The sequence below is a fragment of the Mya arenaria genome, chromosome 11 (assembly GCF_026914265.1).
Source record: "Mya arenaria isolate MELC-2E11 chromosome 11, ASM2691426v1".
Classification (NCBI taxonomy): Eukaryota; Metazoa; Mollusca; class Bivalvia; order Myida; family Myidae; genus Mya; species Mya arenaria.
Genome location: NC_069132.1, coordinates 40,792,325 through 40,810,478, shown reverse-complemented (window position 1 = coordinate 40,810,478; position 18,154 = coordinate 40,792,325). Strand labels below are relative to the sequence as shown.

At 35.6% G+C, this 18,154-nt stretch overlaps 1 protein-coding gene and 2 long non-coding RNA genes across 3 annotated transcripts; 2 read left to right on the top strand and 1 right to left on the bottom strand.

Annotated features, from left to right (window-relative positions):
- The first annotated feature begins 202 nt into the window (after positions 1–202).
- LOC128208534 (muscle M-line assembly protein unc-89-like) lies at positions 203–1,477 on the top strand. The gene is made up of 2 exons (XM_052912093.1): positions 203–575; positions 843–1,477. Exons 1-2 carry the CDS (start codon positions 203–205, stop codon positions 1,475–1,477), a joined length of 1,008 nt encoding a protein of 335 aa, XP_052768053.1.
- A 7,910-nt stretch (positions 1,478–9,387) lies between these two features.
- Positions 9,388–17,950, top strand: LOC128207298 (uncharacterized). Its single transcript, XR_008256676.1, has 4 exons — positions 9,388–9,414; positions 10,483–10,570; positions 16,671–16,812; positions 17,843–17,950. It is a non-coding gene; the product is annotated as an uncharacterized LOC128207298 (long non-coding RNA).
- Positions 11,237–16,181, bottom strand: LOC128207297 (uncharacterized). Its single transcript, XR_008256675.1, has 5 exons — positions 15,655–16,181; positions 14,854–15,018; positions 13,862–13,980; positions 13,461–13,536; positions 11,237–13,134 (listed from the first exon to the last, which is right to left on the bottom strand). It is a non-coding gene; the product is annotated as an uncharacterized LOC128207297 (long non-coding RNA).
- Positions 17,951–18,154: the final 204 nt, after the last annotated feature.

The window sequence follows — 18,154 nt, the reverse complement described above, 5'->3', positions numbered from 1 at the left end:
ATGCTCGTGCATAATGTTAATGAAAACCACGATGACTGGGACACTAAAATACCGTACGTTTTATTTGTCTATAGAACGTCTGTGCAAAGCACGACACAACAATCTCCGTTTTACCTTGTGTATGGAAGGGAAGCACGTCTCCCTATAGATGTAGAGCTGCCATCAATTGCTGGTACACAGACGGATCTCACCGACAGGGCTAATGTATTTCTGGAAAAAAAAACAGGCATCGCGAGTCTGCAGCTATAGACGATCGGAGACATCTGACAAGGCAAATCAACCTGACAACGTGGCAAACAATCAAAATCAGCGTTACAAGACACTAGACACCGCCTGTCCGCGTGACAAGAAACCAGACCCCGTCATTCAGCGTGACAAAACACCAGACCTCACCAGTCAGCGTGACAAGACACTAGACACCGCCTGTCCGCGTGATAAGACACCAAACCCCGCCATTAAGCGTGAAAAGACACCACACATCGCCATTAAGCATGACAAGACACTAGACATCGCCATTAAGCGTGATAAGACACCAGACACCGCCAGTCAGCGTGACAAGACACCAAACCCCGCCAGTCAGCGGGTCAAGACACTAAACACCACCATTAAGCGTGACAAGACACCAAACACCGCCAGTCAGCGTGACAAGACACCAAACCCCGCCAGTCAGCGTGACAAGACACCGAACACCGCCAGTCAGAGTGACAAGACACCAAACATCGCCATTAAGCGTGACAAGATACCACACTCCACCATTGAGTGTGACAAGACACTAGACACCGCCATTAAGCGTGACAAGACACCAAACACCGCCAGGCAGCGTGACTAGACACCAAACCCAGGCAGTCAGCGTGACAAGACACTAGACACCGCCATTAAGCGTGACAAGACACCAAACCCCGCTAGTCAGCGTGACAAGACACCAAACCCCGCCAGTCAGTGTGACAAGACAACAAACACCGCCAGTCAGCGTGACAAGACACCAAACCCCGACAGTCAGCGTGAAACGGCACCATACACCGCCATTAAGCGTGACAAGACACCAGACACCGCCATTAAATGTGACAAGACACCAGACACCGCCAGTCCGCGTAAAAAAACACCGAATACCACCAGTCAGCATGACAAGGCACCAAACACCGAAAGACAGCTTAACAAGTCATCAAACACCGCCAGTCAGCGTGACAAGACACCAGACACCTCCATTCAGCGTGACAAGACACCAAACACCGCCAATCAACGTGACAAGATACCAGACACACCAGACACCGCCAGTCAGCGTGACAAGATACCAAACACCACCAGTCAGCGTGACAAGATACCAGACACCGCAAGCAAACAATACAAAAGAAAGGATCAAGAAATGGGAATTCCCTTAAAAAAGAGAAAAGTATGTATTGATGAAAACGAAGATGCTGTAATATGTCCCGTAGAGACGAGTAGCATCATATCATTTGACCCGGTAGGTCATACTTAGCAAAATGAAAAATGTCAGGTGTTGAATATCAAGTAAGGAACTATCACAGACAGGTTCAGAACAGACCAGTTACTATTAACGCCACACCTAAGAATACGGCACAAATGAGAGGAAATGGCAATTGCTTATTTAGAACATTTAGCTATTTGCTCTCGGGAGTGCAAAGCTACCACGCCGAAGTAAAACATAGCGTTTTAAATTACATCCTAACTAATTCGGCACTCTTTGATGGATATACAGATGAAACTTTATCTTCGTATTCAAATAAAACCGAAATGTGGGCAATGGAGGACGGATATAGAAATTCTGGCTTTGTCACAATGTTGAACACGAACGTGTTTGTATACTGCAAATATGGAGGACAAATGTGCTGGAAAAAAAATTCGCCAATGAATACAACGGCCGAATGCAACGTTAACTTGCTTCACCGTAATGACCACTATGAGCCCGTATTAGACGCAACTGATGATATCTTCAGCAAACCCCCGTATCTACCAATAGGAAAATATGTTCCGGAACAATTTAAGGTATATGTGTCAGGCGCTGTGCTGGGTGCTGCACTTATGAACGACTTCTGCGATGAGAGAGTGCTAGAGGAATCTGAAACGCGCCCAGACATAAGTTTTGTTCGTGCTTTTAGTTCCAGTCCATACAATATTCCTGGAACCGAACGTATAGCAATTCGTATGGACCCAAAAGTTTTCAATCTGCTGTGCGACGAAGAGAACTTTGCTAATCACTGGCTATAATTTCAGTCTCTCAAAGTGCCGTTACTGTTTACTTTCCCATATAAACACACTGGACGTATATAACTATGATTTGACAGTTTAGTAGATGATATCATGTTAATAGTCATGAATGTGCTTCACATGTTTGATATGTTTGAAGGAGCTAAGAACTTAGTTATCTTGTCCGTTGTTTTCCATAAAAAATCGTGGATTTGATCGTGTTTTGTCACTTTGCATGAGTTTGGTCACTCCATAACGTGGTTTTCGTAATAAAACTTTGGTTATTAACAATTTTTCATTCATTACCTCCAATAAAGTAAAGAATCAAAAAAATGTCATGCTCCGACCAAAAAAAAACATAATTAACGCCATTAAAGGTATTTAAAAGATGTGCATATGAACATATAATTAAAATCGGGACACAATTTCTGCCATCAACTTATAATCGAAAAAAAAATCCTTTTGCGATTTCTTGCTTTATCAAGTGAAACCTGTTCTACTTTGGCTACACTATTTAATAGGCAAGGGTACAAGCCCTTTTAAAGCTGAACTGTCAAGTAGTGGTGGGACCTTTGAGCATTGTGATCACCCATTGTCCGTCCGTCCGTTGCTCGTTCATAATTATTTGTATATACCTGGAGTGAGTTTGATAGCGATCACATTACGGGCTCTTCAGTCACGACGCACAGAAGAGCGAATTTGCTATTCTGGTTTTGCAGCCATATATAATCTATTAAATATTATATTAAATACAAACGTTCAAAATGCATGTGTCGTCATAGGCGTTGTGCGAATTTGGTAGCATTGAAACATATAGGTCATCTGTTCAAATTGAAGGCAAAGCTTGTTTACACATTTGATGTACAAGCTAAAAGGCTAAGTCACATGGTCGAGTTCAACAAAATAAGCTTGTTATCACCCAAGGCCATGCTATGAAAAGGAGAGGATGTGATTTCGCACAAAATTGGCTTAAAAGAGAAAGACTCGAAAATGAGTCAAAACCTGTTTTTTTTGTCGAATCAAATATTTTATCAAACTGCATACACTATTCATTCTTCAATATACTCATTATTATTAGAGGAAACTAAGTAACAGTTGTCTTTGAAGACTTGTAAATGATGTTTCAACTTATTTTGTCAAATGGTTTCTGAATCAGTATTTTGAAGTCGATTAGGGGCCAAATTCGAGCAAGAGTAACTTTATTTTTTTGAAAAGGCTGATCACTGCGATGGCCGATGAGACATTTCTATCCAGTCCATCGGTTTGCTATTGAGATATGACCTTGATAATGACTAAACGAAATCGCACCCATGGTTCGTTATAATTATACATCTTTATACAAAACTCGTACGAAAACGTAAGGATTTCAAATAAAAGTTCATTATAGACCCAAGATGTCCTCCATGAATTATTTCATCAGGAAATTTATACGATTTGACCACTTTAACGAGACATTAAGGAGTTGTCAACGACCAAATTGCGATCCAATATATTGAGTTATTATAATAAATTTATGACTAAAATTAACGATTTGTTACCAGTGATACGACCGTTATACGAGGTGCGTTGTATTTACGAGTTGTTGCTATTGAATTACGAAACATTATGGTCAATCTAGCCTTTACGAGTACTGTGCGTTACGATGTGTTTACGAGCTGTTTATGAGTTGTTAGAAATTTAATCCCCAGTTACTTACAAAATCATATTTTCAACTTTATTTGCACCATCATTCGAATACAGACACCCAAATATAAAGCATAGCGAACGAAAGACGCATTTTGCACCAACGGTATCTACAATTGTAAAGAAGACGTCAAGTTACTGTAAAGTACTCGTAAACGATTTGGTCCTGGCTTGGCTCTATATCTCATTCAATGATGAGGATAAATCCCCCTTTAAGCTTCTAAATAACTCTTTAACATTATTCTAATTTAAACTTCCTTATGTTATAAACGGCACTAAGAAGTTAATAAGAAAAAAGAAATCAAAATCAATCCAAAATTTATCAAAAGCCTTAAGGGCCATAGTGTCTTATACAATCGATGTGGCGGACAGCTTCACGCCAAAATCTATCAAAACCGCCAAAGGTCGAATAATAGTTTCAAAACCATACTGTTTTTACTTAAAGATGCACTCTTACTCCCAAATAAGATTTACCACAATTAAAACAATTGTTTAAATTTACCAAAAGGGATGAATAAATGTCGAAAACAATGGTTCTTATGAAGGATACCGAGTTTAATTTGAAAGAAAGGTGCAGAAAACACGGTATTTCTACCTTATGACACGATAGCAGATCACAGTAATTTATTAAGCAGACACACAGACAGACAGACAGAGTTGTTTATTGTCGTAAACATGTAAATAACAGTTTCTTGACAAAACATGATATGCCAAATAATAATTATTATGGTCACAATGATAGATGACAAATAAGAAGGAAAAGAGAAAAAAAAAACAATACAGATAAAACATAATATAGATTATCATTTTTATACAAATGATAAATATCTAAATTATGGGCTTTTAAAGAGCCAAACATCAAAAATATTGATGTCGTGTGAAATGTGAAGAAAATGCTAAAACATAATCACAAGTTCAAATAAATGCTCTAGTGTTAATATATAATAATCATGCGATACAAAATGCTATTTGTTTGCCAAAAAAACGGTGGTAAAACTTAAATAAATACTAATTGATGTTTAAATGAGTATCTTTCATGGGTTGTTTGGAGTTTTTATTGGTATGTTTGTAAAATAATTATTTCGGACAGTTTGAAACAAATTACGCCAATAAAAAATTGTGAACGGGTACCTTCAACGTGTGTCTTTTGTTTTAGGTTGACAGATGCCCATGTTACTCTGGAACCACTGCAAGGGCCGCTTACGCTTATTGTTATTTATCACACTAAATTAAACTAAAATTTGTGCTTTCAAAATCTACCAAACTTTGCCTTAACATAATTACAAAGCTATTGATTTTGAAATTGACATTATAACTACTCATAACAATTATATGAAAAACAATGATCGAACCTTGATTAGGTGGCTTCTCTAAAATGTGATGTTAATTGTACAATATTTGGAGTATAAAGGTAAATCAAAAATTATATGACCGTTGTATATACATGTACATGTGGTATGAAGGTCGTAATGCAGCAAGTTTTATTCACGTTTCTTGTCTATCCAGCGAAGGATCTTAGATTGGCGGCTGGTCGAGACGTACCTTGGAACATTTCCAACCCCTTACTCCCGGAGAAAATTTGGTATGACCATTAGCGGATTAAGGGAATCAAAACAGTATGCATCATATTAGACTTAAAATACCCAACAAGTTCTTGGATAGAAGGAGGGGTGGGGACCAATACCACGACCCTGCCGCAGGTTCAAGCCCGCAAGGTTGCGTATCAGTGGTGGTGTAGACTGCCAGGCAGACCAAGGCAACAACGAGCTGAAACATGGCGTTCATCTTGAAGAAAGTTTAACAGCTTCAATATAGAACAAAAATAATAGACAATAGAATAACTTCACCTATCTTAAGCAAAACAAACCCCGTAGTATTGTCATACAAGCACATACGATGGCATATAGGCGGTGTACACCGCGCATGCACTCGATGACATTGTACTTAATGCATATAGTCCCTCCACACATGCATTCGGTGACATAGTAATTAATGCATATGGTCCCAGCGCGCATGCACTCGATGCCATAGTGATAAATGCATATAGTCCTACCGCGCATGCACTCGATGACAGTATTCAATGCATATAGTCCCACCGCGCATGCACTCGATGACATAGTGATATATGCATATAGTCCCACCGCGCATGCACTCGATGACATAGCAATCAATGCATATAGTCCCACCGCGCATAAACTCGATGACATAGCAATCAATGCATATAGTCCCACCGCGCATGCACTCGATGACATAGTGATTAATGCATATAGTCCTACCGCACATACACTCGATGATATGGTTATTAATGCATATAAAATCCCAATGCACATACACACAATGAAATTGTTATCAATGCATAGAATCCCACTGCAAATACACACGATGACATTGTTATCAATGCGTAGAGTCCGCTTTAACATACACTCGATGCCATGGTTATCAATGCATAGAGTCCCACTGCACATGCACTCGATGATATGGTTATCCTTGCATAGAGTCCCACTGCACATGCACTCGATGATATGGTTATCCTTGCATAGAGTCCCACTGCACATGCACTCGATGATATGGTTATGCTTGCATAGAGTCCCACTGCACATGCACTCGATGATATGGTTATCCTTGCATAGAGTCCCACTGCACATGTACTCGATGATATGGTTATCCTTGCATAGAGTCCCAATGCACATGCACTCGATGATATGGTTATCCTTGCATAGAGTCCCACTGCACATGCACTCGATGATATGGTTATCCTTGCATAGAGTCCCACTGCACATGTACTCGATGATATGGTTATCCTTGCATAGAGTCCCACTGCACATGCACTCGATAAAATTGTAATCGATGCATAGAGTCCCACTGCACATACACTTCATAAAATTGTAATCGATGCATAGAGTCCCACTGCACATGTACTCGATGCCATGGTTATCAATGCATAGAGTCCCACGGCACATGCATGCCATAAAATGGTAATCGATGCATAGAATCCCACTGCACATGCACTCGATGCCATGATCATCAATGCATAGAGTCCCACTGCATATGCACTCGATGATATGGTTATCAATGCATAGAGTCCCACTGCACATGTACTCGATGATATGGTTATAAATGCAGAGAGTCCCATTGCACATGCACTCGATGATATGGTTATCAATGCATACAATTCCACTGCACATGCACTCGATGATGTTGTTTTTAATGCATATCAATGCATATCAGAGTCCCACTTTACTATTACAGTTATACAAAACAGTCTGTATATCGAATTATCTCTTTTGACATAGGTGAAGAACACATATGATAATTATTGGTGAATGATAACTTGAACATTTCACTCTGGCTCGTGTGAAATGATAACATTTGATTCTCTGCAGACAACAAAGGATTACTTTTTCCCTCTTTTAAAAGATTTGCTTCCCTTGACTTGAAAACGTACGGATTGCTCGCGCGAATGGGAAGTATGGGAGGTGACCTTTACATAGCGGTTATTTCAAAGTTACTTCCCTTCGCAAAGAGGCCACAGATATGGACTGTCGTCAAACAAAATTTACTCCAACGGGGAAATATATTGAAAAAAAACAGGATAAATGCATGGAATATTTTTTTTTTTTGTTGAATTCAGTGTATGACCGTATTTTGATCCATGCATATCGGTGAAAGAATGAAAAATATTGGTGAATTATTATTTCACTCTGGCTCGACAACTCTGGACTACTTTTTCCATCTTTAATAAGATTTGATTCCTTTGACTTGAAAAAGTACATGCATGATACAAATATAGTGTACATGTGTGTTGTCGTCTGTAGTGCAGTAATAGACACATTCGCCGAATCGTATAGAATTGTCAATATCAAATTATGCAATATTTTTTTATAAAACAAACATTTTTGCGATTGAATATAACTATGAAATTACCATTTTATGTATGAACTATTTCATGGAACATACTGTTACGATTAACTCACTTAGTAGGTATCGGTTGAATATTTACTTGGTCACATGTGCTAGTAATAGAGTTGTAGATCATATCTACCTACAAACTCTTACCGCGTACATGTATGCACAAACCTTTTGAATTTGACTAATTTCTTTGTTTACTTTCATCAGGTCATCAATTCATTTTTCTTTTGAAAAATAATGCTCAGAAAAGACTTGTCCAAAAGCTGAACGATAAAGGAGTCTCGTCTTATTAAATAGTTCAGATCATCGGCCATAAAGCCTGAACAATTATAGCCGATCGAAAACCAGCCAGGCCATGATGATTTCCGACATCTTGTCGAAAACACTTCCGAAGTAAAATATGAAACTATTTCGCTATTTCAACAACAAAACACCCTTCATCTGCATAACATGAATTCCCCCCGAAAAAAATACCGTAAGATCCAGAGTCTAAGAGCGACAGTGAATAGATATTCACTACGTAAAACACTGAAAACAGACTTGACATTGATTTAACGCATACACACTCTTATAAATCCATATATGTTAATTTAAATCTGTTGAAATTGTTCCTGAATGTACAATAAATGTTCCAGTTTCATTCATTTGTATTTCTACGCGATATATATTTTTTATTTCCGAAATGCTTTTGATTAAATACTTGTTTTGTGCCACAATAAATGTTAAAAGTCATAGGTTTCGTTGATGGTAGTAGGGTTTTATCTAAAACTAATATCAATTGTAACTACTATTTCCATAAAGTATGGAACTCCTTTTTTTAATGGGCGGACTTTTCACGAGAATAGGAGTAACTTTGACACAGAGGTTATGCCGCAGTTACCACCCTTCGCAAAGAGGCTTCAGAAAGGGACTGTCGTCAAACAAGATTTACTCCAGCGGGCAAATATATTGAAAAAAAACACGATAAATGCATGAAATTAAAAGAAAATTTGTTTGATTTAATGATACAGAGAATTTTTGTTGAATTCAATGTAAGATCGTATTTTATTTCACTAATGGTCACAGAAAAGTTAAATTTCGACTCGTGGCTTCGCTACTCCTGATTTTTTTTCTTTGACCTCTTGTGAAATAAAATACATTCTAACACTAAATTCAACAAATATCCTCTATTTATTTCACTCGTGGTTACAGAAATACATTTATGACGCAATCTATCACGTAGTAAACACACACACTGGTACGAGACAATTACAATTATTCAAGTATATAAGGAAATGAAGCTGTTGCTGTATCATTTGGTAAAAACAGAAAAAACCGATTTTAATTTGAGAATGAAACGAAACAGATATTACATCATTTAATATGGGACTGTGTGACACTACGAACTCTTCATGACAATAACAACTTGTTTACCGTCTGTAAACTCATCCAATTAGCCCGCACAATCCTAAATTAGTGAATATAAGCTGATAACAGGTCATTCACAAGGTCTGTTGATGTGTATTCGAGCAAAAGAAGCACGTGACTTCAGATAACATTTTGCTATAAATACGGAGCTGCCCATAGTTTAGCCATCCATTGAATAGATAGCACGACGTGAAAAGCTTCTACTATCAGGTACACATTTGTTTACATACTCAACGATTGATTTGTTGTTAGATTATTGAACATTGACTTGGATCTTGCCTACAACACATTTGTTTTACAAAATTAACATTTCATCAAAAAAGAATCCGTGATAGTGTTATATTATCATGGTCTCTATACGGATTCGTGTTAGGACACCAAACTCGACGTGATGCCTCAGACAGGTGTCCTACCACAATATCCACTATATAAGATTATGCTTGAAACATAAAATTTGTGAAATGAATACATGTAATTGGTTTATACTTAGTAGTTTATGTAAGTATGTATTCATTTATAACAATAAGTATATTATATAGATAGTATGATATACGTATTGATATACTTGTTGTACCTTCTTACCAAGTTTTCAAAGAAACTCAAACATGAACATTGTTGTGACTTTTATCCAGGTATCAGCATTCAACAACGACAGCTTGTTATTTAGATCGTGACTAAGCCACCAATGAACATAAAGTTTTACTATGATCACAAGAGAAAGTGAATACGATCTTAAACATAATACAATAATTATGTTCTTTTATGCTTGTTTTTTTGGTATTAAACTTTCGAAATACCCCCTTTTGTCATGCCGCTACCCATATGACGCCGCTCACGCAAAATTTGACAGTTGATGACGTAGCTGTGATTTCTATTTGCGGTCTGTGAAAAACAGGTCTTGGAAGACTGTTTTTATAGTTTTTTTTAATTACTCGTGTTTGAGTGCAAATACTTTATGAACATTTATAAATAAACCCTTATTAATGCATCTTTGTTCCAACCAAAAACAGTCGATGACCAAAAGTTTTAAACTGTACACGAAAGTCAAAACCACGGTTGTGTCATTATGCTTAAGCTGGATGAGAGGGTTTATTGCACGGCAGTTTAAATTTTCAAGTTTTGAAAATACGCGACAAACTAATCAAATAAAAGCAGTACATTTTAATTACAAATTAAAATGTCCTTATATTCTCGTTCATTATTTCTTTTGATGGGTTTTACCATTGTTATTTTTATGATTCCTTTAGGCTTAATATGATTGTTTGTTCCATATTGAAGCTGTAAACCTACTACAAGATGAACGCCAACTTTTTCCTCGCTGTTGCCTTGGTCTGCCTGGCAGTCTCCACCACCACTGCAACGCCCCGTAAGTATTTTGCTTACAGTGAAAGTGTCTCGCATACAATAGCCACATATAATATCTTTTCTTAGTAGAACAGCCGGATGGGGTACGTTTATTAAACACAACACCAACGAACCATCGTCGGTCACAGTGATTTTTTAGTCTTAGTGGGGCACAGAGTAAAGCCAAAAATCGCAAAAATAGCGTGCTAAGGGCCCCCAGCCCAATCTCTTGACTTCAAGAATATTTTGGCAACTTATAGTCTGAAATTATGCATTATGTTTTATTTTGTTTATTTTTTTTCCCGATATAGATGTAAAATGTTCATTGACATCCTTCCCATACATCCGCTAATCTTCATGCCATTTTTCCTTCGGCAGTGAGGGGTTGGAAATGTCCCGCCAATCTAAGATTCATCGCTGATTCGAAAAAAACAACATCGTGTAGCATCTTATCAACCATCTTATCAACCACCATTTTCAAATAGATATTTCTGAGTAGTCATAATATGTGGATGGGAATGGGAATATGATCATTCTGGCCCAAAAATGACATTTTGAGATATTGTAACCTTTATGATGCCAAGTATTTCAAGAACAAAAATCCAAAGTTTCAAGTCAAAATTCACAAAAACTAAAAAAATATAGTACTTTTCGTAACACGGGTGTAGAAATCGAAATGAACAAAATGTATGGTCTAATGTGTTTATTTAGAATGAAATATCCATGTCAGATAAGTATCATGTCAAGGACTATTTACATGTAACATATAAGTTTTAGCATAGAAACAATAAGCACTCATAGTTTGATTACAAAAGTAAACGAAAAGTTCATAAGTGCATTTGGTTGCTATGGTAACTATTGATAATGCCATTTTCACTCATTTTCTAAATGTTTCTCAAAAAATAATGTTTTTCATAAAGTTGTGTTTTAAGTTATTGACATTTTTATGATACCAAGCAATTGCAGAAATAAAATCTGAACTAGTCAGTCAAATATTAAAAAAACAACAATGGATATGGAACATTTCGTAACAGAGAGCTTTAACACAATTTGAACGAAATGTTCGCTAAATCTGTTCTTATTTTGAATGAAGTACACAAGTCAAAATATTAAAATATAAAACTATCTTTACTAGTATCACATTCACTACAAAAGGAAAAAAACAAGTACACATTGCTAATGTCCATAATGATAAAGAAACTTACAACAAAGGTCAAAGCAAAATTCAGTTGCTATGGTTACTTATGAAAATGCTATTACCAATCATTTTTGAAAGTCCGCATAATTTTTTTTTATTTATAAGTTATTGACATCTTTATGATACTAAGTATTTACAGAAATTAACTCTAAAGTTTCACGTTAAATTTCACAAAAGTTATAAAACATATGAAACATTATGAAACACAGGGATAAAAAACAATGTGAACAAAACTGTTCTTATTTTAAATATTATATATATGTCAAGATACCTGTTTAAATATATCACTTATCTTTACTAGTGTTACATTAACTTCAACATTAAAATAGCAAGTACACATTGCTAATGTCTATAATGACATAGAAATTGGCCACGAAGGTCAAAGCAAAAATCGGTTGCTATGGTTACTAATGAAAATGCTATTTCCAATCATTTTCAAAGTCTGCCACAAATAATGTGTTCTCAATATACAATGCGTTTTAAGTTATTGGCATGTAAATGATACCAAGTATCTTAGGTATAAAAACTAAAGTTTCTAGTCATTTTTGTACAAAGAAATCAAAAGATATGGATCATTCTGTTACACATTGGTAAGCCAGTTTGAAAACAATGTCCACTAAAAATGTTCTTATTTTAAATGAAGTGTCCATGCCGAAATACTAACTTAACTGTCTGTTATAGCTAACACATAAACTAATTCATAGACACAAAGAGTACACATTGCTCATTATATGTACAAAATGACATAAAAGAACTACATAAAACAACAGCCTGTTGCTATGGTTACATGTGATAATGCCATTTTTTACTCATTTCTTTCATATTTGCCACAAACATTTGATCTACAATCGACATTTCACCAACAAATGAGTAAACTTCGACTTTACACAGAGTTGGTTTAGGGCATACTGCAGATCTTGATGACTCAGATCTAAAGAATGGACCAAAAGAATATTGAAGGTACGATTGACGTTCAGCATCTAGGCACGTTGCGTGCTTTATTTCAGGCAAAACACCACATTCTGGACTCATCCTCAAAAGAATAACTTCAATTTCTGAGGAATCTACAAACTCTTTGCATACTACAACTCCTGGTTTATGTTTTGATACATAGAAGTGGTGGTATTTGGTATTATTCTTTAGAGTTTTGAAATATGTATCTAGGAATGATTTCCAACTGTGAACTGTGATTGGCTGTTGAGGGTCATAAACCAAGTGTGGGATGTTGTGGCCGGACTTTGAAGAGGTGAAAACAGTGTGGGCAATTTCTTGAAGATTCTCGGCATTACAACATCGCCACTGGACCTTCCAGTTGCCGAAGTGACAGTCAGGAGCAAATTTGGTGTGCCCAGCCAACATAGTGTTTAGTGTTACACTCTCATGCAATCCTGAAAATTGTTGGAAGATCTGTTTAGTGTAAATAAAACTTATCTATATTCACAAAAAATATAACTAAGCAAATGATTTTAACTAGGGTATAATAAAGTTTTCAAGACATATAAATCTTACAATAATGGAGTGTTAACATATGTTTATTTAGTTAACATATTCCTCATATCAAATTACTGCCAACTACACTTTAACTTCATCCAGTTCTGCATCCTTTAAAATTAAAGCACCAATCGCAGATATCAATGATGTGATTGATTTCAAAAGACAGTGCATTTGTCCTAAAAAATCAGACAAACAATTATTAACAGATAAGAAAACTTACCTGTCATTACAGGTCACATGGCATACCAAAGCACAGCATTGTTCTTGTTTTGGCCGACAGCATTATCGAAATAAACCTGGAAAATTTAATACATTTTTTTTTCTTTTTTAAGCTATATGCAGTACATGAAGAAAGCAATGTTATATTGATGGACACATTTCATAAGCCATGGTTGAATCCAAATATCCAATCGTTATCAATCATCGAATGTGAAATGGAAAAAAAAATCTGAGTAAGAATGTGTTTCATGGTGTAAAATATGTAAGTTTCATCATCTTTTATATTCACTATTGATTCTCATAATCTCTTCTCAGCAATAAGGATAAAGTTTGCATAAGCTGTTAGAACCTTTAATCCATTAAAATTCTATAGATAATTTAAATGGGTGAAGCATTAAATACCTCAGCATGTTTTTCACCGACACCATAGTGCTGAAAGTAGTGGTGGGCCAGGCTCACGACACTGTCACTTCCTTTCCCCGGCAATTCGGCCTCGTCCACCAGATAAAATGTCTACTTTCCTGTACAAATAAATGTTAACTATTGTTAAAGGGACTATACACCAGATTGGCACCAAAAACAGTTTTTTTCTGTAACAAATCTCAGGACAATTATTTAATAAAATGTTTTACTCTTTGATATCATAATTGTAAAAAAAATACCAAAATGTAAATGTTCGATCCGGATTCACCAAAATTGCAGTCCAATGTTGTATCTACTGTGCTACGAAGGCTTACTCTAAACCTTTGGAATATCTAAGCTTATACCTAACTTGGTAATATCAGGTGATAACATCGACAAGCCAATCACGCATACAAATGAATTCTACTAGGTATACATACCTAGTAATCTTTTTTAATGGTACAATACGAAAAAACTTCAAATATATAATTGTAAACTATGTGGTACTTCAGTTACATGTAGTTAGTTTCAATGCATTGTACTCATTGATACCAAGTTTATGTCAGTTTTCGACAATTTTCTTCTTTTTTACCCGCTATTTCATCATATGGTGTATAGCCCCTTTAATTGATTTCACAAATAATAATAAAATTGTACTGAAATAGTCAGCAAGAAGATAATGTAGACAACCCAAAATGACACTAACAGATAGCTGTATTACTTTTACAGATCTTTATTTCTAATTAAAATTCATTTTTAAAATCCAAGCTAAGATCAAGAGTGTTTAACTTGTTTACGTTGAATCTTTTAAAAGGATTTCTAAGTATGGCCAAGGTAAAAGTTTTTGAACAGGAATACAAAGCTGACAACATAAAAAATCTAACCTAAAAAATTAATTCTGACTTGGAAAGACAATTTTTACAGGTACATCATTATTGTATAAGATCTGTCGTATTCTGTTACTCCATGTTTAATTCAGAGTGACATCTTACCATAAAAACATAGCTGAACCTAAGGCACACATGCGAAACACATGACACTTCTGTGGGGTGGCGAAATATATCGGCCCAACTTGTTGGCATGATGTGGATAGTGGACTTGCTGGGCAAAATCCCATGAGTAGTGGTAATGCACATCTTGGCTACATGGTTCAGCACCTTCAAAGACAATAATGATAGCAAATAAAAAATCAAATAGTATTTTACTTTATGAAAACAGGTGATCCGAACTGTTATTCAGTAACATTCAAATGATAGTAGTATGCACACTGCAGTTTGTTTACATTTTGAATCTCCTTGACATCTTCAGTTCTCAGAGTACCATCATAATTATTTTACAAAGTAATAAATCATCGTTGAAATTAGTCTCAGAAACATCATGTCCACTATCAGACTCTTGTTCATTTCACAATCAAAATCATCATTATTTATCAAACATAAAATTGACCTTTCATCTGAATCTTTTATATTTTGACTTTGAGAAGACTGCACAAATTCATTTATAATAAAGATTGTCAAGTTAAAGTTGTTCATTTGCAAAATCTGGATCATCATTTTGAATATATTCTTTTTCATAAGGTACCGTCGAGGCCTGTGACAACGTTTAACATTTAACCTTGGCGGTCATTATCGGTTGCTAACAACAAAACAATTCGCAGAATTCACTTCCGGGTTTTGACAATTACTTTGATTGCCATGTGAAAGTACTGTCAAATTACTTATCAAGCTTGAAGATTGTGTTATACTGATTAAAAATAATCATAAATGATTAAATAACATTTTATTTGTACTTACCACTTGCAATTCCACAATTTAAACCAAGAAACGTTGAAGTTTAACACCGGATGTTCCTCGTGATAAACTGGGAAACGGTGTCTCGGTTACTACGTTGTTTGTCAGAATGTTAACAAATATCGGTTATAAACAACCATTTCATGATCAAGCATATTCTGATCAATGTTCTTTCGTTTCAAAAAAATAAAATAATACTGTTTTTATTTCAAAAACGCCTCACATCATCGACCAGAAATGTTTGCACCTTACCGTCATACAAACGTAGTTACCAAAGTCCAAAAGCCGAACAGCTGACCAACTCTTTCGGTAAATTAAACACACGTTAAAAGGTTATGATCAACTAAACGTCAATAAATAGTGTTGCAGAGGGTTTATTGCTGAAATTGACGTGTTTTTTTATGTTGACAACAAATAACTAAGTTTTAAGCTCGAAAATACCATGAAAAATCAAGGGGAAAAGAGTGCGCGATTTGATTCTCGCTTTTTCTCGTTATTCACGTTAGCGCCACAATGATCAAAATCGCGTTCCCATCCACATATCAATTTCAAAAGAATTAGCTTTGTTTGACAGTTCAGGCAAAGTTTATTTGTTTTGTTTTTATAATTTATTTAAAATTCTAATTCATTTTGCAAAATAAAAAATGAAATGTGTGATGTCACGATATTTTTTCGATCGCTGGCATTCGGAACTCCTCGGCCATTTTTATCGAAAACAACCTCGGATATATATGGACGGTTTCCATACTCAAAAATCGGCATGTTTAAGTCCGCTGCAAGTAGATCGCGTACTTATTTAATTTAGCAGTTAAACTTAATGGCTTAACTCTTGGAAATCGTGGACATGTTTGCAATAATACACTTCACTGGCAATAAATTTAACTACTTCCCCTGATGAACCGGCATACATCCGAGGTTGTTTTCGATAAAAATGCCCGAGGAGTTCCGAATGGATTTCTGGTTGATAAAATTGCCCCGTTAGCAACGTGTAAAATCGAAATGCCGAATATTTTATACAGAAAAGAGGGCAACGTGCACGTTTGGGGGAGACGCTGCGTGTGAGGCCCATTGTTACCTTCTGAACAGACAGGGAGGCTGGTGTGACAGTCATAATGTCTGCAACTGCAGATCGGAGACTATCATAGGTTGATCTCCCGAAAGGTACACATGTTTAAGCAAGGATAAAAGTAGCTGTTTAATTATGATCATCGATAAAAAAACATGATGCGACAGTCTGTCACTGCAGTTCGTTGGCCAAATGCGAAGTGTACATGTAACTGTTATATGTAAAGGATATGTCAGGAGCCATATAATACACAATTTAATTCAACGCATATTAGGCATTTGGGAGCTTACTTTTCCTTGACTAGTTGAATAACAAGTGTCAGTTTCTTTCAATCACACGCATTTTTTCGGTGATAAATAACACAAAAAGTCTACCTAATTCACCTGCATTGGAAGATGAGCCATCAAACCATCAAATGACAAAGCAATGCTTATTGTATTTTTCCGCTATTTACGGTGCAGATATAGATATATAATAACCGAAAGATTATGAAACAAAATATATTTTCGATTATTATAATCCCGTTCATAAGTAGAATGAAAACTGAGATGATATTCATTCAAAATCACAACACAAACAGTTGAATTTTAACGAAATGTATCATTGATTAAATAATGACGTCATATCTTTATAATATATTCACGACGTCATTTCATGTTTAAATACAGAAGATGACGAAGATTTTAAGAATACTTTTCAAGCAATCGAGAGGGAATAACACATTTCCCCTCATGATTAAAAAGAAAAATTTAACTACTTTATTGAAATAAGTCCTTGTCATAAAAACAAAATGAAAAAAAAAACGTTTGGCATTCTGGAATGTCACGATTGAATTTTAACTGTTTTGTCTTTTATGAAAAATATATTTTTAGAAACGAAAATGAATTTTCAAAGCATTCGAGTTTCCAAATAGTTTGTTGTGTTTGCCAATTGGGAATGGAATTTCAAAATGAAAACAAAACCTTAGAAGATTCATTAATTTTATTGAAATTAACTTTCCCGAAGAATGGATAATTTCGGTACAAGCTATATCTTTCCACTTCTTCAATCACTAACCTATAGATGCATGTTTTCTTCAAGGATTTTATTATATACATTATAAGGATGATGTATTTTTATTTTCAGACCAGGGAATTTACAGCCTTGAGATGAAACATTTTGTCAAGAGGAAGGAACTTTTAATTGATATTTCCTGTATACTATATTATAATAAAATAGTTATGTTGATAAGTTTATAGCTTTGGCATTGTATTTGAAATTGGCATTGTTTCATATCATTATAATCTCCATGCATTTTCATAGCCTTGGCGTCGGATTCAAGCAAACACTTAAATCTTGATCATAAATCAAAACATTCGTATGAAAGTTAGTACGCACGTTGCAAGTGACAATAAACACATGTCACATGGCCTGTCATTACATCCACCTTTCCTGTAT